This window comes from Malaya genurostris, chromosome 2, assembly GCF_030247185.1.
Source record: "Malaya genurostris strain Urasoe2022 chromosome 2, Malgen_1.1, whole genome shotgun sequence".
Classification (NCBI taxonomy): Eukaryota; Metazoa; Arthropoda; class Insecta; order Diptera; family Culicidae; genus Malaya; species Malaya genurostris.
In genome coordinates, this window is record NC_080571.1 from 11,032,001 (window position 1) to 11,053,702 (window position 21,702).

The 21,702-nt window shown below is 37.4% G+C and overlaps 1 protein-coding gene across 1 annotated transcript in view; it reads right to left on the reverse strand.

The window, feature by feature from the left end:
* The window catches only part of LOC131432753 (long-chain fatty acid transport protein 4), a 90,435-nt gene extending 70,194 nt beyond the window's left edge, over nucleotides 1-20,241 (reverse strand). The window contains exon 1 of the mRNA XM_058599250.1: nucleotides 19,809-20,241. Within this exon, the coding sequence (XP_058455233.1) occupies nucleotides 19,809-19,829 (21 nt within the window). The 5' untranslated portion in view covers nucleotides 19,830-20,241. The remainder of the gene's footprint in view (nucleotides 1-19,808) is intronic.
* Nucleotides 20,242-21,702: the final 1,461 nt, after the last annotated feature.

The window sequence follows — 21,702 nt, forward strand, 5'->3', positions numbered from 1 at the left end:
CCAAAGAACACACATCGAACGCGCTAGCAATACGTAATGTATTTAATTTTTTTATTTTTGTGCAGCCATTTTTTTTCATTCCAGTGAAATTAATACTGAAAGCACCAGTTTTTAAGGAGGTATTCTACCCTAGGCGGTCCAAAATATCAAAATCAAAATCTTCACAATAAAATGCTTTTGTAGATGGTAGCCTTTCTGTTTCAACAGTCTTCACATACGATTTTTAGCGTAAATAATAGTGGCTAATAGTACTACGATCCTACTAATACTAATAATCAGTTCGGTTTTACATCTCATCCAAGTCAGTCGATAAAACAAAACCGCTTACGCTTGGGACAGAAGAAACCAAGTACAGTATTGTGTAGTGAACAATAGACCTCGAAATGAGTGAACCAAACGAACAAAAGCTACCGCCGACACGAAAGAATACAATTGTTGTTGACTTAAGACAGTGCAAAATTTGACCTTCGATACGAGAACTTAAAGGTTTGCTTAAGGTGACCTTGGACAGAAGCCAAGGAAAACAAATGTAAAAGTATTGGTAAAACAATACTTTTTCATATAGTAATAGTATTTGTGAGTAGAGAGAAATGAAATAATAATATTTGTGTGCTGAAAGGAATACAGGTGCAAGAAAAAAATGTAAACATTGAAACTATTCAAATCACCTAGCAGAACAGAGTGGACTTATCTCATCTTCATGCTCATTCTGGAGTTAACAAATTGCAATCATGCGACCAAACGAATTGTGCCAAAGAAGATAGTTTACTGTTTGCCCTCGTTTGGTTCTTGGCATTTTTCTTGCATTACAAAGTAAACAGGAAGCTGTTACATTGATGGATTAAGTATAGTAACACGAAATCAGAACAAACTCTGTCGCAATGGCTTTTTAAATTAATTTTTATTTTTGAATATGAAGCTCCCATATTCAAAAAATACAAACCAACGAATTCTACATTTTCCGTTTTGTCGACAACATCATCGTTTTAGGATAGGAAAGTAACCTCACCCAGAGAACAGTCAAGTGGCACTTGACGAGAGGGCTTAATGACAAATCGGCTATTTGCTCCGAAAAGATTTATCATGCAAATTTGAAGATATAATTTGACGAAAATATTTTAGAACTTTACCTATTTTTACCAAATTATTGGATCCAATACAGTTTCTAAATTCCGTGGTATTATTATTTTTCAATAGTTGCACTATTTATGTAACATTTAATTCCATTATTTTACTGTCACGTTATTACACTTTCACTTTTTTCCGTGGTATTGTTTTAAACCGGCACATCTGGCAGTTCTTCCTCTGTTTGAACTGATGAGTCCCGCACATACTCACTACCCAAAACACACTCTATCAAGGTATTCCATCTATTTTTCTATTGATTTTCGTGTTTCCGCTATTTCATCTATTTTTCTATTGATTTTCGTGTTTTCGCTGTTTTCCTCTTCTTACATGGACGAGGCATTTTGAAACGATTGCAATACTTGAACTGTTTGTTTATTTTTTGCATTCCATAGCGACGGTAAATAAGACAACAGGGTTGCGGATAACTTGGAGGGGAGCAATGTTTGAAATGGAAATAGGGGAAATGTTTTAGTTTTTTTTAATATTGAAATTTTATATGGTGACGTACGAAAATAGTTTTCATCCGTAATTTTAACTATATCAATGTGCGACTAATTGAAAATAATCCCATTTTGAGTGCATTGCAAGTTTGTTTTTCTCTAATTATGAATGGCATCACTGCAAATATAAAAGGGAGGTATTACCAATACTAAAGCAGGCCGGCAAACTAATTATCGTGAATGTTTGGAAAATTTTCAAAACCAGAATTGTGATTTATTCAAAGGTTTTACAATAAAATGTTTAGATCAGAGGATAAGTTTACCGGTGAAGAACAACTCAAAAGTGTTTCATAAAGCTTACTTATGTCACAATTTTTTCCTCGGTATTCTAAATGGCGTACGTTTGTTACGCATGCACTTGAGGAGGTCTATACCTTCTTATGTGACATTCGGTCAGGATACAAGAATCCCGTGCAAATCACTTGTTACCTATGACAATCAGTTGGCCACATGTCAATATTGCCAAAAAGCTGTTCACTACGGTAAGCCATGTGATAAACTGGACAAGGAGACAACTACACCAAAGGACAACGGTGCTTCCTTCACACAAACCTCAAGCAACCCCAGTACACCTGTGCCAGCCGCCAACAACAATGAAGCATCCCCTTCAACGAAACCATCAGTATCCTCTGTAGAACAAAGTACACCGGCTGCAGTTAACAACTCACCCTCCAACCAACCAGCAATTGCAACCAATGTACAACAAGGTGCATCTCCAGCAACTAGCAATGAAACCAATAACAATACCATCGATGCGGCAATGGATGACGAGACGAACCACGAACGAAGTGCCCCTCAATCCTCGCAGGAGGGAAATGGAAGCTCCTCTCCCCCTAGAAAAAGGGTAACAACGAGATCCAACTCAAAAAAAAATCTATTTAAAAAATCGGCTCAATCGGCCACGTAAAGCTTGTACGCAAATAGGTCTGAATAAAAAATATCTTTTAAATAATACTAATAATCTTTCCAGGTCGGGACTAGAATTCAGAAAAAAAATGCCGACCAGCCGCATCTCCACGGAGTAGCAGAATAAGCAGAAACTTGAATCATTTAATACCCGGAGGTACAATTTCCCCCATTACCGAAATGACGAATGAGTAATGAATTTTCAGCGCTCGATCGGTTCAGTGCTAGAATGTTTTATTAATTTCATTGAGTTTTAGCTCATTTTAAGAGTGTGTTAAGGTAAAAGTTAGGCGACTTACGCTATTTTATTACACTCTAACTGGAGGAATTGATAATTCTGACTAAGGTAGGACTTTTTGTTAATTCCCAGCGAATTTCAACAGATTAAGGAGTGTATCGAAAATAAGCTATCGACCAATTTTTCTTCCCAATTATGATAAAAAACGATATTTTATTCAAACTAAAAATTGATCCTTTATTGTACGAGGTTAAACTTGAGCATTATGAAAACCGGATGAAATTTAAGTTATTCCTTCACGAATTTTCGAACTATTTATCGAACGCTCTTCATCAAGTTCCGGGCAAGTGTTGCATCGCATTTTTTAGACGCTGGAGCGCAAATTTTTTTCAGGACTCCTACAGGTTCTCAGCTGCCTTGCCAGTCTTCTTGAAGACCCTCTTCACGATTGCCCAGTAACGTTCGATGGGTCGTAGCTCAGGGCAATTTGGTGGAATGATATTTTTCTCAACGAAATTTGTACCCTTTTCTGCAAGCCAATTGAGAGTGGTTTTGGCATAGTGAGCCGACGCTTAATCCGGCCAAAACATGCTGTACTATGCTTCTTATATAAAGAGCAGCAATCTCTTCTGGAGACACTCAGATCGATAGATTTCTGCATTTATAGTTCCGGTAATGTAAAAAATGGTTGACTTCAAACCACAGGAACATATTGCTTGCCATACCAGTACCTTTCGACCGAATTCCTCCACTTGAATCGACCTGTCCGCATATTGTGGACCTGGAAGGGTTTTTGAGTTTTCCTTTACATAAGTCTCATCGTCCATCAAAATGCATGCATAAGGGGACACTACAAATCAGGAATCAGAACAAATTGGCTCAAATGGCACGTTCCCCTTTATATTTGGAGATTTGTGCCTTGCCATCAATTTGTTTTTAGCATCATTTTCCCGATATATAAGAGGGAAGGATTGAAGGGAAATGGTAAGGTTTGGACTAGGATGGGGAAAATTGACGACACAAAAAAACAAAAAAGCAGAAGTAAATTCTGCACCCCTAAGGGATGCTGAACAATCTGCTGGGGATCACATTTAGTGGAAGCAGAAGTAAATTCTGAACCTCTACGAGGTTCCGAACAGTCTGCTGTAAAACCTATTTAGGTTTGTTACTAAGTGCGTTCTTTCTGATGAACGATGCATAGTTAATAAAACCTCCAACCCCCGAGAGGATTTAGAGATTTTACAAAAGCGACACCATTCTGCACTCCCGGAAGAATGCAGAACGATTCGCAGTATGTACGAGCAGAAGTAAATTCGGTACCCCAGAAAGGATGCCAAACAATCTGCTAAACCCTATTTAAGGTGAATACAGAAAGGATTTATTCACTCCAGGAAGAACGATGAACCCTACCACATTGGGTGAGAAACGAGAGAATATCCTTTTGTTGGCATGTTTGGATGCAGCCCAAGAACGAATCTTGTGCTTTATCCAACTAGTTGAAAGTGGTAAAGCTGGTTCCGGACCAACGAAATCATTCGTTGCACCAGCTCTAGCCAACTCATCATTGCCGATTGTATTCCACACAGAATCGCGTAGATTTCTGCTTTGAACACAGTACAGTATTTACCAAGTGAATGAGACTGCTCTAGCCTCATTTCACGACAGTAGACACCAGTACCAGCACGACCATTCAACAGAGAACCGTCCGTATAACAAACTATGTGTTCATCAAGTTGTCGTTCCAAATAACCAGACAACCATTCCTCACGAAGAGGATAGCTCACATTGAATGTTTTGAAAGGAAAACTGCATGTGAGAGTTAGGTCACTAGGAGCGAGTAAATACTCATCCCAGGTAAACATTTAAGACCACAAGCGAGTGTAGCTACTAGCATAGTCTCTAGGGTTACTGTTCCAAAGCCCTGTAACCTTAAGACGGTATGCACAATATAATGCTTCTTGTTTTAGGAACACATGTAGTGGTTTAATGCACAGTAGCGCCTCTAGAGCAGTAGTAGGAGTTGTCGTGAATGCTTCTGTCATCGCTATTAGGGCCATCCTTTGGAGATAATTTAGCTTTGACTAAACTGTCGCAACTTCTCCTTTCTGCCACCATACAAGACATCCGCATGCTAAAATTGGTCTAACGATAGATGTGTAGATCCAATGAATGTATCTGGGTTTGAGTCTCCACGACTTTCCAAAAGCTCGTCTGTATTGGCCGAAAGCCATGCAAGCTCTTTTAATCCTGAAGTCAATGTGAGCAGACCAATTCAGTTTTGAATCAAGAATAACCCCCCCCCCCCCTCCCCCCCAGTGACCTCTGAACCGAAGAACGGACGAGCTCCTGTGATTATCCTACGATAAGTGAAAAGCACCATTGATGTTTTGCCCGGATTTACAGATAATCTAACCTGATAACACCATTGTTGAACAGATCGCAGGTCTTGCTGCATTAAATCAAAGAGAGTGATAATGCTGATATATACCGGTCATCAATATATGATAATCGTCGGCAAAACCATAAGTCGAAAATCCAAGATTATTAAGTTTCCTTAACAAACCATCAGCGACTAGGTTCCAAGATATTCCGTTCACGACTGCATTGTTTAACCTCCTGCAGCCATTCAGTCCTCGGCACGGAAATACACCTTGACTTAGGAGTTCCTATTTGTGTGGCCTGTTACGACATATAAGGCATTATTCTTAGCCGGTTGGGAAACCGCTACCGACACTAAACTATCTAGGCTATCTAGGCTGCTCAGAAAAGACATTGATGGACAACTTCCATGGATGGCCGAGCAGCCGTGTCTCATCGTCCATCAAAATGTATGCATCCGGGGACACTACAAAAGACGCGAATACATTTTCCTGGTCCTTGTTGCTGCTCGCTTCTTCTGTTCTATACTTTGTTTCGAGATTTTCTGCTTCTTGTAGGTCTTCAGGTGATTTCGCCTCTTGATACGCTGGATCATTCCTACACTCGTTCCTGCTTTTTTTGGCCAAATCACGTATTGACATTGATTTGTTCTTCATGATTAGAGATACCACTTTCTGGTTGGAAGAATCGGGTCCAAAGAATAGTGTTCCCCAAACCTATTAATGATGGTTTTAACACTGGCATGATGAATTCCAAACTGCTGCTCGAAGTTCTCTAAAATTTTACGTATTTTTGCAAAATCCAACACTGTTGAACAAACAATTTCTCTATGATTAATGTGAAAAAGTGAGAATGAAAAAGCTGATATTTCGAAACCTTTTAGTAACACTACCGAATAATGAGTTAACGGTTAAAATTAGCGAAATGGTTTCATCAGCAAAGTTATCAGAAATTGCGATGGCTACAATATTGTCGAAGACGAAAACTCTCTATCTGCCTCCAGTAAAAAGTTATGTTTAGCATTTCTCAGAAATACTATGCAATCACTGTGAAAACCGACTTATCAATATCATATACCATTTGATTTAAGTGAAAGGTCTTATGGTCCCATAGCCTGCCATTGAATTTTATTTGAATCCAACTTCCGGCTACGGAATTACAGGGTAATATATGAAAATTAGAGAAAATATGTGCAAACAATTTCACAAACTAAATTTCAAATGAAAGGTCTTATAGTTTCCTACAAATTTCCAGAATATTTTATACAGATCCGACTTCCGGTTCCGGAACTAAATTGTGATAAGTGGAAAATTATCAATTTCATGAGTATTTTTTCACAAACGATGGTTTAAAAACAGGTACGAATCCTATAAAACTGTCTGATAAATTCTGAGATATAAAGTCTAGGTTTAACTAAGTTCAAAACTGTTCCAATTTGTAGCTGGCAAACGAACAAACTTAGGCTATTCCGGTCATCTGTATCCGATTTCGAAAGTATTGGGAATAACGATCATAAACTGCAAAAAGGTTCTCACTCACTTTTCTTCAAGATTCAAATTGAATTATAAGTTCAAATGAAAATTCTTGCAGTTTCATACGAAATTCCTAAATTGTTGTGGATACTTCTTCCTGTTAAGGAACTACAGAATAAACCGGATTTGTAGATTTTGTTAGATTAAGTCCGAACAAACTTTCCTATTTCTATTCAATGAACAGTTGTTTTTGCGAATTCCACAGTAAAATTTACGATGTTATGAGTAATATGAGAAAGGCATCATTACACCACTATGGATTAAAATAAGTTTTTTTAATCTGTCTTTAGACACGTGCTGGAATATGGTTCTGATTTTAGTTTTAGAATATGAGTTCTGATTTCAGCCGAAAAGTCAGTTCGTTTTGCCAGTAAGTAACATAATTTACTAATTAAAACAGTTCCGAGTCAAATTTAGTACAATTTTTTGCTTTGTTGCGTCGTCTTACTAAATGACACACTTTTAAAAATACTTCAACCTGCAATTCCGGAACCGGATAAATTTGAATAAAACTCTATGGGACCATTGGACCGTTTCTTCGCGCCTAAGATTTCGGAAATCTCCTCTCCTCCGGTACTTCCGAAACCGGGAACAGGGGACCGGTATAGGTGAAGTCGGTTCGTATGACCACCAACCTACTACCAGCACAATTGAAAGTTTGTTGGTTTGAATTTACCAATTTTTTTCGGTCGTAAAGAAACTCGCTCTTATATTTTTTTTATAATCACCCAGTAATTACGGAACCGAAGGTGGAATCCGAAGCAAAGCAAAGTCCTGGCATTACATTCCTTTTGTGGAATTTGGCCTTTCTGTTTCAACTGACTTCGCAGCCGATTCTTAGTGTACAGAATCATTGCATGGGCTAGTGCTATGGATCCTTCTGACACCAAGACTCCTTCCAGGTCGGGGCTCGAACATACGACAACTGGCTTGTAAGACCAGCGCCCTATGCATTGAACCACCAACCCGGGCCGAACAAAGTTCAATATCTATGGAATCATAGGATCTTTCATTTGAATTTAAAATGCTGAAAATCGGTTCTTACATCTTTGAGAAAATTGTGCGCGTATTTTTTATTATAACTTCGGAAAGGGAGATCGGATCTGGATAAAACCAAATAGCGTTATGTGGAACCATGAGGTCTTTCATAAAAATTTAGGTTTATGAAAATTGGTTTCACATCGCAAAATTCAAATTAAGTAAAACAGAAGAATCTGCTAATGAAACAAAGACATAACATGATCAGCAAGATCAATTTGGTTATTTTGACAAAACTCTCAAACACCAGGTTCATCAATCCAACAATTACCCGATCGGTATCTCTACAGCTATTGTCAAAATACCTATCACCAGTTTGCCCCTTTGGGAAGAGATTAAATTATTTACCGTTGAACTAATGCCGTTCACATTACCTTTTAAATGTCCATATTCACATTCATACTTGGACGTGATATTCATATCATCCCGGTATATCCATTATTATAAGCGATACAGCTAACCGTGATGGCAGACTAACGTTCCGTTGACGTTGACGAATGGCGGAATGGTACTTAATATGTGAAGCCAGTGATGCAAAATATAATAACCCATATGCGATTTCGCAACTAGCATTTAAAGCCAAAGACTCCCTCAATCAAGTAACCATTAGCGAGTTGAATGGAGCTTTCACGAAGCGTCGAATGCCTTTGGTTAATTACAGTATACTTTCGTTTAGGTCAACTATAGGCTTTCGTCATCTTATTTGAGTAGACAAGAACGTGGTAGAATTTTACAGACAGTGGAACGGTAGTAGCAATAATTTATTTTGACGAATCACGAACATACGCATAAAAAACTCAATCATAGGCTTTGTATTGTACTGGACACGCTTGTGAGAAGAAGAAATCGCCAGAGCATGATTTATTTACGGGCCAAATTGATGCTAATATTCTCTCAAAAAATAGATATTAAAGTGCCGCCTTGAACATTGAGATCGCGGATCTTTTTGAGACATGTATGAGTGATTTTTACAAAATTAGTCAGTTTTTGAATAAAAATAATACAAAAAATTCCAATCGACTCCTACATTGAGAAAAATCGATTTTGAAAATTTGAAGGCGAAATTAAAATTTATTTTTTTTTGAATTGGTTGAAATTTTGTTACGAAACAGGTATGTTATGTTACCTACCTACAGTCAAAAATTCAAGTTCGGTACTTGGTTGTTATGGTATTTCCATAGTCGCTGACAAACCGAAATGTTGTTGATTTTTCAATAACCGATATGTCTAATTACAAGTTTTAATAAAAAGATCTACTGATAGTTCGATATGCGGTGCTAATACGTTAACAGAATTTTTATATAGTACATCTAAATCGGAGCATTGTAATGATTTAACAGCTTTGGCCATTATTAACCGACTTGATTCTTTAATGCGGTTCAGTACAATTAGATTTCGTACAATTTTCACCATATGTAGACGACCGTCACTTGTATTCATAAACCGTGCGTCTTACCGACAATTGAATTTTTTTATCGTGATGTCACGAATGAACAAAAATTCATCCTTGACAGTTCAGCGGTACTGTTTACAAACAAGCTTAAACAAAAATCGAAGAACACATTTTAAACAATCATCTTTACACTTTGCAACTAGTCACTTTTATTTAATAAATCTCTAAAACAAACCGTATCAAATCGTGAGCAAATGTTTTAATACTTTATTTAGGCGATATGGACCGTAAATGCTCTCATCCAATTTGTCAACAGACAAACAAAAAAATATCTGTTTTCAAACAGTACTGCTGAACTGTCAAAATGTGTTTATCCGATTGAGGTTAGCAGTGACGGTAAAAAACCTAATACAATGTCTTTTGACACTGTGTTGCCAAAATTGTGGCTTTTGCATCCACCGATCGGTTACTGTGAGCGTCTGTAGTCTGCAGAACACTGTCAACAACATTCTAAGGCACGTCTTAATGAAAGTTTCGAAAATGTTCGGGAAAGGGTTGCTGGAAATCTCAATATCTCAATTACCATTTTTGCAGTTACATAACAGTGAAGCGGATTTCAAAGAAGTATCCTGAAATGTTCTCTTACCTAGTCGATTAAACTCAAACGTTACGGGAAGTAAACACGCAAAGTCACTTTACCTTCGCGAATCGTATCATTTGAATTGAAGATGTTGGGAAACTAATTTCACTCTCTCTGACCACGCCAATAATTGATGTTAACTGATAACGAATCGTGTTACTTCTCTGTATTATACTTTGGTTTCAAGCAAGCTATTGTTAGAATATTATATGAACGAGTCGATTTTCTCAGCTATCAGTTTTAATCTGTTTTCCGTTGGTATTTATGTGGTGGGTGAAACTTCAGATTAAAGTTACAATTACTATAATAATTATAGCTGTTTTATGTTGGCTACGATGAAGCGTAGTTCTCTAAGCAGTATTTGTTGACAGTTTATTTTTATTTCTTAAATTGTGTTGTTTAGTAGAATTTTATCATAGTGAATCACATCTTTTTGCATAGCTCGACTACATTCGATCATACAGAAACTTCTGCAATATTAAAGTAAGAGATCTGCAACAAAAAATGTTTATTTGACCACCCGTGGGGATTACCAGCGTCAATCAAAAATGTGCAAATTCATCATAAGTGAATTAGATCCGACCAGTAATTTGTCAAAGAGTGTTTTATTGTGGTCTTTACTTCATCTCGTCGTTTTGTGCGTTTAAAAAGCTGCATGAAAAAAATTAAAATGAAAAAAATGCGCACTGCGATATAAACATATATATTCATCAGGATTTCAATTTGACTCCAAACAGTGATAGCTGATTTAGCTCTGTAAAATAACCATTCATATAAGAATTTGGACAAAACTGTTGCTTGTGCCACAATAAAATTGTGAGTAGGGCAAATCCTGTGCGATGTGTAAAGAGATCATTTTTCACGCTGCTCAATTCTACTCACTGCACGAAGACTGAACCGATTGTTTTGATCTGTTGCAGGCATTTCAATTCTTCTCCTCGAAAAATAATATTTTACTCGAATAAAACGCTACACTTTAAAACTTTATTACAACTTTTTATTCAATAGGTAAAAATTGATGAAATATTGTGCAAACTCGGACATGTTACATGTGAAAATTTCGTCACAATCTGTCAAGTGATTATCGACAAGGCTTCCAAGCAAGAAGTGCTTCGACAAAAAAGTATGGATGTAGTCATGGAAAATCCAGGTCAGTCCCACAGTTGGAAAACGGCGATTTCGTCGGCAAGTCCCACCTAGCTGTTCCAGATATGTTCCTGAAGAAGTAGGTTGACAAATTTTCCAAAAAGCTCTTGATGTGGCAGGCGATCTGTAGGTGCAACAAATTCAGTAATCCAAACATAACGAGGAGTTCCACCAACGGCCAAATATACAAAGAAGAATGCCTTCAGAAGCGCCGGCAGTCCTTCCTGCGGTCCCACAAATCGATGACAATCGGTTGTGGTCGGATCTGGATTCGCCATTATACGAAATCGGTGATTAAGTGGTGCCAAATAGGGTCAATGCGCTAAACTCGCCCAAAAGAAAAATTCAGAGCCATTGTGAAGGAAAAGATTCAGAAACAGAGAAGGTGTTCAAAAAACGGCAAGGATTTGAAGTAAAAGTTGATGAAAGTATTTAAGAAAGATGGCGCAAGTGTTGTACAGGATTTGATTGGTAACGTTAAGGGCTGAGGTTAGTATGTTTTAGGGTGTTTCAGAGAGGTATTTTCACGCTTCAAATCTAATTTTCTCAGAAACGGTGACGAATATAAAAAACCCAACTGACAATCTCTTAGAAAATTAGTTTAGATTGCTCTGTGAAAATTCATTCATTGATTTTAGCGGTCGGGAAAGTCTATTTTCTGAAGGAAGAATTTCATAGCTGAAAACGCCATCTTTAAAATTGTTCATTGAATATCTCGCCTTCAAAAGCATGGATCAATAATCTATCCTAACAATGTCTAGATGATTTAATTTAGATGCAATTAGTTCATAGAAACATATATGTTGTCGCGATAAAAATGAAGTGAATGTTATTTTTGTGAAGGTAAGTCGATTTCTATAGACGCGTCATTTTTTCTGCTCCAGGTTCCTGGTAACGTAACGAAAAATGAGAGAGAAATAAAATCGGCTCAGCAAGGCTGCCAAACAAGCGGCAGCTTTATTGGATGCAGACACATTTTATGCAAACTTGTAACCGAAAATATCGAAACTTTTCTGGTCACCCGGCCCATCTAGAGTCATTTTGTACATATGCGAGAGAGCATGGAGAGAAATGCAATACGCAGAGCGAGACACGTGATTATGCGCGACCTACTGGTCTCAGCCCTTAAGTCCAAGGTGCAGGCATTTAGTCTGGAAGGAGATGTTGAATAAACCAATTTTGTAAAGCATCCGACCTAAAATGATTTTTTGTTGACCACTTTTGTTAGTTGTCATTTTTTGAGTACAGTCTTATCATATCAGTTGAACATGACAGCACAACTTTAGAAAATAAAATTTGTTTAACACGCCTACATCTCAATTCAAGAAAATATTAAGAAATCCAATCAACAGATATACAACGTGATAACGCGATGGTAATGCTTTTGATATTCCTCAAGTTTAAAAATATTTTGACATGATTTTAAAAGGATTTCAGAAATTAAGTCTTTCAAATAAGGATTGATAAAGTACATATTGTCATTATTCCACTAATTGATTGAAAATTATGTTTATTTTCCCCAGCTTTTACCTTTTTGATCGTTCAACAGGGTAAAATAAAAAAAACAGATAGGTAGAAATAATAATTTCCGGAAAAAAAACTCCTAAGCGGGAAAAAACTGCGAAAGAAAATTCAATCAAACAAGTTTTTATCCATATCCGTAGAGAAACCGACGAAAAAAGAATACAAAATGAAAAGGCATAAATAATAATTTCCGGAAAAAATATCTCTTAGGCGAGACTCAAACCTCCAGTTCTCCCGTATCCAAAAATTTTTTTCCTAATAACTACTTTAATAATTCAGAAGAACCTCCGTACATGTTTAACTTTACCCGGCCGATTCATGATTTTTTCTCAGTTTTTGCCCCAGTTTTGCAAGAATACAGTCCACACGCAATCACCGAACTAATTAACCATTCGCCTGAGGGCTAAATGTCATAAAATATTTGACTGAACCGTTTTTAACAAACTTAGATTGTCCATCAGCAACGGGTCGTCAAAAAGAAAGATAAGTAAGTGCTCACAAGTGCCTATCTTATGCCTCCCCGTGAGTCGTTGATGACATTTGGTAAAAAAAAGGGCGTCGAGATTTTTGATGAAATTTGGTCAATAGAACGGCATGCTTTCACCTTCTGCGTTAGTAACTGAATGAGAGGGTGCGTATTTGTTTGTATGTAATCATTCATTTGATACTCATTGAAGCGGGGCTGGTCGAGGGAACTTTGACCACGAAAAACGATTTGCTCTGTATACGAAATGGACAATCCGGACCTCCCTGAGTCTTGGACTAAAATTATTTGCATGTATAAATAAAGCACATGGAAACATTTTTTTCCTGTAAACCGTTGCCAGACAGCAGGGCTTGAGATAGGGTAAAACACACACACTTAGGGTGAAGCCAGAGAGAAAGTGAAACGCGACGCGATGAGAAATTTGACAGATGGCAAGGATTCGAGCGACAGAGGTCCGGTTATGTGAGTTCAGCAGAGCTCTGTCGCGTGACTCCTGGCGATCTGTCAAGTTTCGCGTCGCGTGTCGCTTTCTCTGTGGCTTCACCTTTAGATTGTCCATCAGCGACGGCAAATTGAACATTTTTGGACGGACCACAAAGACTGAATCTGCTCCAACAAATTTATTTACAAACTTCAGGAGAAACTGCCCTGCAACTAACGCATGTTTCATTCAATTAGCATTCAATATACCAATTCATAACCAAGAAACGGTTTTTTATATTGCACTTTCGTTATTACGTTGCGACAACTGTTTTGATATATTGAATTACCAAATCAATCAGTTCCAACCAGTAGAGATGGATAAAAATTCAGCTACTGTGTGGGTACAAACGAATTCATAATAATCAATGCATAGCATGCCATGACCAATTGGGTTGGGTATGACTGCAACAGGTCAATCGTATTATAAAAGAACAGCTTCTGACATTTCATCACGAACAACCATACAGGTAAGAAGTGCACCGTTCTGGGTAATTCCGTTTTCGATTAATAGTTGTAAAATACACAATGGCGATCCTGCCAGGAGGCGCAATTGAAATAGCAAAGTTATTCAGAACCATCTCGCATGGAAACGGAATCACCCAAAACGAAACAGAATCTATTCAGATATTGGTACTATTTGGCACGCAGTTTTTCATTTTACATTGATTACGCAATGTTGAAAATGACGGAAATAAGCGGATCACTATGGTCGCGCATCATAAGCGGACCAGGAAGGTCGCGCAATAAAATACATGGATAAAATGATAACAATTTTCATTGAAAAAGGCGGATTCATGAAATCGCGCATCACAGAGCGGATCAGGAAGGTCGCGCAAATATTTAAATGTAAATGAGCGGACCGGAAACGTCGCGCATAAGGAGAGCAGGCAACGTGGCCGTGCAAATAAAAAAAAATAAGCGGATTTCAATAATCGCGCATCATAAAGCGGATCATTAGATCGCGCACATTTGCGTTATAAGTAATTTTTAACGATAGAACAATACTCGAATTTATTGTTTTCAGTGGTTTTATTAATTACTTCCGATAGTTCTTTCAACGTGTGACGTGTGAGTGGACAGTGTATTAGAATTTCGAGTGATTCTCAAAAATGAATGAAACTTTTTCGTGTTATAACGCCGCGAGATTCTATCGGTAGTCAAAAACAATGAAGTCCATGTGACTATAAACGAAATCGATGGATGTATGGGCATTGTAATCTTTCCAACCAAACAAAGAAAGAAGGAGAGAAGATTTTAGTAATACAAGAAGTATGTTAACGTATGTAGTGTCCGTATTTCTTGGAAGATTCGATTTGCGCTCAAAATCTTGTTAATAATGACTATGGAAGTACTAGACGATTTAACGGAACAAGGCGAACATTCAACACTAAAATATACTATCTCTCTTGGAAAAAAAAACGTGTTTCGAATCAATAAGTAGAAAAGACCAGAAGCATATAGTTGCAGCATTTTTCTGCATCGACGATCGACAACGGAGTATTTTGGATTAGATACAGGAGACGGCTATGAGGTAGTAACAGTTAAGGTTTTCCCAGCTACTATAAACGGTATTCATTTCGCATCAAATACTGGATGCTTTTCTGTGATACTTGAAAACGCACTGCTGATTGTTTACTGCATATCTGAAGATCCAGAAAATTTATTGATACAGGAACACAAAAATATACCTTGGACAATTTGTTGAGTGCTATCACTTCATACCAGATCTAGGAGTCTTAACTTATTCGTATGGGTTTCATACACGTTACTTTCATTCCGAAATCATAAAAAAATCTATTCAATGTGAATCTAAAGTGTTTTATTTGATTGAAGTGATTGGAATTGCATATTTGCATTTTGCAAAGGTCGCAATTTGTATTAGCGATAATTGTCTGATATACGCAGTATCGATTCAGTGTTTGGACAAGGTAAATCAAGAATTGACGAATAGGGCTTTGAGCCAGGCCAAACAGATGACTTGCCATTTAACAAATGAGGTGAATGCAAGAACGAATCAGTATGTAATAATACAGCAAAACAAAAATCTTTATTACATTATCTATTAATCACCACAAATCAAATATCCGATTTATATCGTTTATGATATCTGATTTCATTCAGATGCATCTGAAAATATGTCTCCTCTTTTGAACGATAGGAAAATGAAACCTAAATTTTTGCACTTCTCTGAAATAATTAATAACAATAGTAATGGTTCAATATATCTGTTATAAAAGATAAGTTACCTATCATTATAATGTAAATTTCAATCAGTTTCACTCCTCTAATATAAACAAAAATCATTTCATAAATCATCAAAAGAACAAAGAGCGAGTTTTGAACATTTTCCCTTGCATTTTGAGATACACAATTTCAGAATCCAAGCCAGAGCTGCCATCTTTATTTGAAAAATCTGTATTTGGCGAAAAAACCAATCTGTACATTGTCTATCTCGAAAAATCTGTTTAGTGAGGCCTGGTTTCGCTCCACCTGGTTTAACCCTATGGAACCAAAAAAAAAAACACAAAAACAGAAAATCTATATTTATCTGTCAGAAAACTTAATTATCTGTATTTGACGGCCCCCTGTCATGACGCCATCTTGATAAAATCTGAATCAGAACTTCAAAATCAGCTTATTGCAAAGTTTTATGGTTCACCTTGTTTATTGCACGAAAATTAGAGATTTTTAGATCGATTCTCACACAATAACTTGTGAATTTACCTAAAATATAGCAGATCATCAAGTGGAGGTGATTTTCACAATTTGAAAGTCACGATGAGTATCAAAACATCGCAGTGTTTGGGGCCCAAAACACGAGGGTCTCAACGTAATCGGTGTACTTTCAAATGGCTGGTGCTTACATACCGGTGTCAGATGGCTGGCATTTTAAGATAACATGTCTGTTTTTCTGTGTCGAGTACAAAAATCGGAATAATTGGCAGCGCTGATCCAAGCAGTTAGCATATATGATATACACGCTCTTTGAACATAACTCATGGTTTGAGTTTCGATTACTCAAATTAATAAACTGGAACAATATGTCAAAATTTGAGTATGGATTTGAGTAAAATAAAGTCATTGTCATGAGTTCTCTCGCATTTATTCATACATTAGAGTAAGCGTTGAGCGTTTAAACATTTGAGTGAAAAAAATACTTGCAGTTCAGAGCGTTTTCATTCTCGGAATATTCTTATCGAAATAAAGAATGCGAGAATACGTCGTTTTCCATTGCCGTTTCTAGATGCTGTTTTGAAAACATGAATCAACGTCAATCATAGATGTTTTGTGGTTTCAATTGTGCTTAGTGAAGAATATTAAAATAATTCAATTTTGACTCCAAACCGTTCAAAAGGAAACGGTTTTGAATCACTATTTTGCGCATTCAAAAGAAAGAAGATTAACTTTGTATATGAAAAAAATTAACGAAGAAAAATTTCTTCATTTTGAGAGTAAGGATCTCAAATTTTGAGCTGAACTTGCTCAAATTTTGAACAAAATATTTTTTTCTTATTTTGAGTAGAAATTACTCAAGTTTTGACGTCCCTTAACTCAAAAATGAGTAGATACGTGGTAACTCAAGTTTAGAGTACGTGCACTTTTAATGAATTTGAGTGATGTGTCACTCAATTTTTAGTTATGTTCAATGAGGGTGTTTGACAGATAGGACCGAGCAATTGAGCAATTTGACGTCTCAGTTACTCACACCGATGCAGAGTGCGCAGATCTATTCATATACGAAATTGGAATGTGTGCGAGCCGAAGTCAAAGTTTGTTGTGGGTTCAATTTTACACTGAGGAAAAACATTTTTGACTCATAATCATACACTGCGAAAAAAGCATATAGAATTTCGTAAGCTATGGACTAATGAACCAAGTAGAAGACAGTACCATTACGTGGTATAGAGTTTCATGAACGATTTTATGTCTTTCTAAACTGTTCTCTTGGCATTGCAGTGTTTTTTTATTGCATATATGTCTTCAATAATTGGCACGATGCGGCTCGACAAAATTCTCTGGGTTATTTCGACATACTCACACTAGCATTAACCTTTCAACTGCTGAGAATAGCTACACCAACACATTCGCACGTGGATTGGACTATAGTCAACCATGGTATCAGTGCTGTCAACTGTTTTTTCCAAAAATCTGTATTTGGCGAAAAAAAACTATCTGTACAATATCTTTCTCGAAAAATCAAACATCAATTTAGTGCGAAAACTGATTTTGCGACCAAAAAAAAAAAAAAAAAAGGTCGCTCGACCTGGTTTACCCCTATGGAATCCAACACGAAAACTGAAAATCGGTATTTATCTGTATGAAAATTGAAATATCGGTATTTTGAGAGAGCATATCTGTATTCCTGTATCGAGTCCAAAAATCGGTATAGTTGGCAGCGCTGCATGGTATACACAACTCACAACCACGATGGTAAATTAACAGGTGGAGAAATTCCTCTATGTGCGATTACACGATTATTTAATTGTGAAGATATTATTATTCTAGGCACCCTGATATTTTTTTTTCAGAGGAGAAGGTGGATGTGTGGGTACAAACGAATTCATAATAATCAATGCATAGCATGCCATGACCAATTGGGTTGGGTATGACTGCAACAGGTCAATCGTATTATAAAAGAACAGCTTCTGACATTTCATCACGAACAACCATACAGGTAAGAAGTGCACCGTTCTGGGTGATTCCGTTTTCGATTAATAGTTGTAAAATACACAGCTACCTTAACAGATCGGCTGAAAAGTTTTATCGTTTCTATGAGAGGGCGCCACTAGAATTAAATCCATACCATTTTCAGTTAGTACCAACCTTCAAAAGATACGTGTATAAATTTGACAGCTGTCTGATTATTAGTTTGTGAGATATTGCATTTTGAGTGAAGCTACTTTTGTTATTGTAAAAAAAATGGAAAAAAGGAATTTCGTGTGTTGATGAAACACTACTTTTTGATGAAAAAAAGTGCCACCGGGCGAAGCAACAATTCGTAAGTGGTTTGCAAAATTCCGTACTGGTCATATGAGCACCGAAGACGATGAACGCAGTGGACGTCCAAAAGAGGCTGTTACCGATGAAAACGTGAAAAAAATCCACAAAATGATTTTCAATGACCGTAAAGTGAAGTTGATCGAGATAGCTGACACCCTAAAGATATCAAAGGAATGTGTTGGACATATTATTCACGAATATTTGGATATGAGAAAGCTTTGTGCAAAATGGGTGCCGCGTGAGCTCACAATCGATCAAAAACAACATCGAATTGATGATTCTGAGCAGTGTTTGGAGCTGTTATATCGAAATAAAACCGATTTTTTTCGTCGATATATAACAATGGACGAAACATGGCTCCATCATTTCACTCCGGAGTCCAATCGACAGTCAGCAGAGTGGACTGCACGCGATGAACCGAACCCAAAACGTGGAAAGACTCAACAATCGGCCGGTAAGGTTATGGCGTCTGTATTTTGGGATTCGCATGGTATAATTTTCATCGACTACCTTGAGAAGGGAAAAACCATCAACAGTGACTATTATATAGCAATATTAGAGACTTTGAAGGACGAAATTTAAAAAAAAAAAAAAAAACGGCCTCATTTGAAGAAGAAAAAAGTTTTGTTTCATCAAGACAATGCACCGTGTCACAAGTCGATGAAAACCATGCTGAAATTGAACGAATTGGGCTTCGAATTGCTCCCTCATCCACCGTATTCTCCAGATTTGGCCCCCAGTGACTTTTTCCTGTTCTCAGACCTCAAGAGTATGCTCGCTGGTAAAAAATTTAGAAGCAATGAAGAGGTAATCGCTGAAACTGAGGCCTATTTTGAGGCAAAGGACAAATCGTACTACAAAAATGGTATTGAAAAGTTGGAAGATCGCTATAATCGCTGTATCGCCTCTGATGGCAATTATGTTGAATAATAAAAACGAATTTTGGCAAAAAAATGTGTGTTTCTATTAAACGATACGAACTTTTCAGCCGAACTGTTAAGATTACCTTTTGCCATCCAGAGTTTTCCGATTTTACATTACCCAGATTGAAAAAAATACTTAAATCCTGTCAACTATTCGATGACTGCGGTCTATTCAACTGGCAAGCGCAGAACTAAGCAATGGTGATAATTTTCAAATTCAACTTCAATATTAGAAAAAAAAACAATGCTAGTTTTTCGAAATGTTCTCTTTTGAGTCTGTTGGCAGAATGTGCTCATCATTACCAACACAACAACGCATCCGCCGAAGGGTGTCGGAATAGCGCAAGTATCCCTTGAAGTGACATTCTTTCGCATAATTACCCCCATGACAATGGCATTGTGTAAGCTGTCACCGCAGTACTGTATGACAGCAGCCAACGTACGCAGCAACACTCTTGCAGACATTGATGAACGACAAAGCGCAACTCACCTTGGTTTCATTGTTATTCATTATGAATAATGATTATTAATCCATATATAGGTTCCCGATGGAGTGAACGTACGATTTGTCAAACTGCGGTCGAAATGTTCCACGCTGGTTCACACACAGGATAGCTTAGCCAACTGTCACACCTTGTCACTAGTATTTGTCAAAGCATCAATTCATCTCAGCAACCTTTCCCACGAGCCTCGTAGCAATAATGCACTTTCAAATCATATAAACCAATCCAGGTATTATTCCATTTCACTCAACTTTCCTGAGCCACTGCCGTATAGACAAAAAGAACCGGATCTCACTGGGAACACAATCGATTTAACCGCAAATACCGCCTTGAAATAAGCGCGAAACATCCGTAACACGTGCACGAGTGCCGGCCGCTAACTATAATCCGAACAGGTTGACGATTCGAACTGAACTGCGCGCGTCTGGCAGTGGACTGAAGGGAACGCGCACGACGAATCACCCTCGTCAGCTCGGTTGCACTGCCTCCCGGCAAAGCAAAGTGCGAACGTGCAACATTCGACGAGTCGAGTGAGGTGAAATTGCCGTCGAAGTTCCTAAAGTTGAGCAGGCATTGCGCCACCGCTTAGAGTTTGTCAGCCAACGGGGATCACCACAATCGTGAGCTGTTCTGGAGTCTGGAATAGATTCAACTGAACCTATCAGCATGTATGAATGAAATAAACACAACAGAAGTGAGTAGTTTTCGTTTAAGCGGTTCGATGTACTGTGGATCCGTTGGATTTCATTTTGATCTTCGATTCGATACCGAATGAAAACTAGTCGATGAATAAAACTACGAGGGTAAGTTACTAAGGGTATTTTAAATGTATTACGATTCGTATTGGAATAACCTTTATCATAACAAACTTGTAACATCTGTGACCTATCAGAAACAGTATTAAATCGCAATGTCAATCTATTAAGTTGTCTCAAATTGAATTTGGTTTTCTGTGAACGGTGAGCTATTGACTCAATCAATCTAAAATACGAAAAATTAAATTATCATGAGTTGTTCAGGGTGGCAAGTGAATTAGCGATTTCAATTTCCCGGATGTTTCCCGGTTTTCCCGGTGCGCGAGACTGAAAATTCCTGGTTTTTTTTAACAGGCCCAATGTGCAGGTTTTTTAAAATATTTCTCTCGTTCAAGCTTTAAGTTGAAATCCCATGTCCAAAAAAACATCGAGAGTTGAGAAATAAGTGTTTTTCGAGTATCTCCTTGGAACTACGATTAAAAATCTCATCCACAGTTTGTCCCAACGTTCATTTTCTGAACTAACAGTACCATCCAGCACAATGTATTCCATTTTTATCTTGTCTTTTATTTCGCCAGTAACTTCGATGTAACAATAGGATTAAAACTAGAAACATATATGGCAAACGGTGATGAAAGTGATCAGTCTGAAACTGTGTACGTTTCTTAGAAAATAATATGAGAGCAACAAATTATATTTTGTAGTAAACAGATTCAATAATAGTGAGTGCTTTTTGCATGTGTTCAACAATCATTCTTCGAACCAGCAAACGTTTCGAAAGACGCAACTTATTTGTATACATACTCAAAGAAGTCGATTACTTTCATTTCCATTGAGAAGAATATAGAGATATCATTCTTCAATAAAGAACTCCAGTACACTCAATCTTCGAGGAGAACTAGTTCTTTTGGACCGTTCGCGGACTTACCATCTCTAGTGTATTCCGATACTGTTTTTACGGATTGTGCACTGCTTATATGGTATGATCGTTTCGACGTTGCAACTTAGACAGCAATGTGTTTTCAACTGCCATGAGCATAAGCCACTGAAGCCTCTCCTGAATGTTCTCAGTTCTCACAGAGCCTATTCGACCAGTTGTGCAGTGCACGAGGTGTACATGAGGACG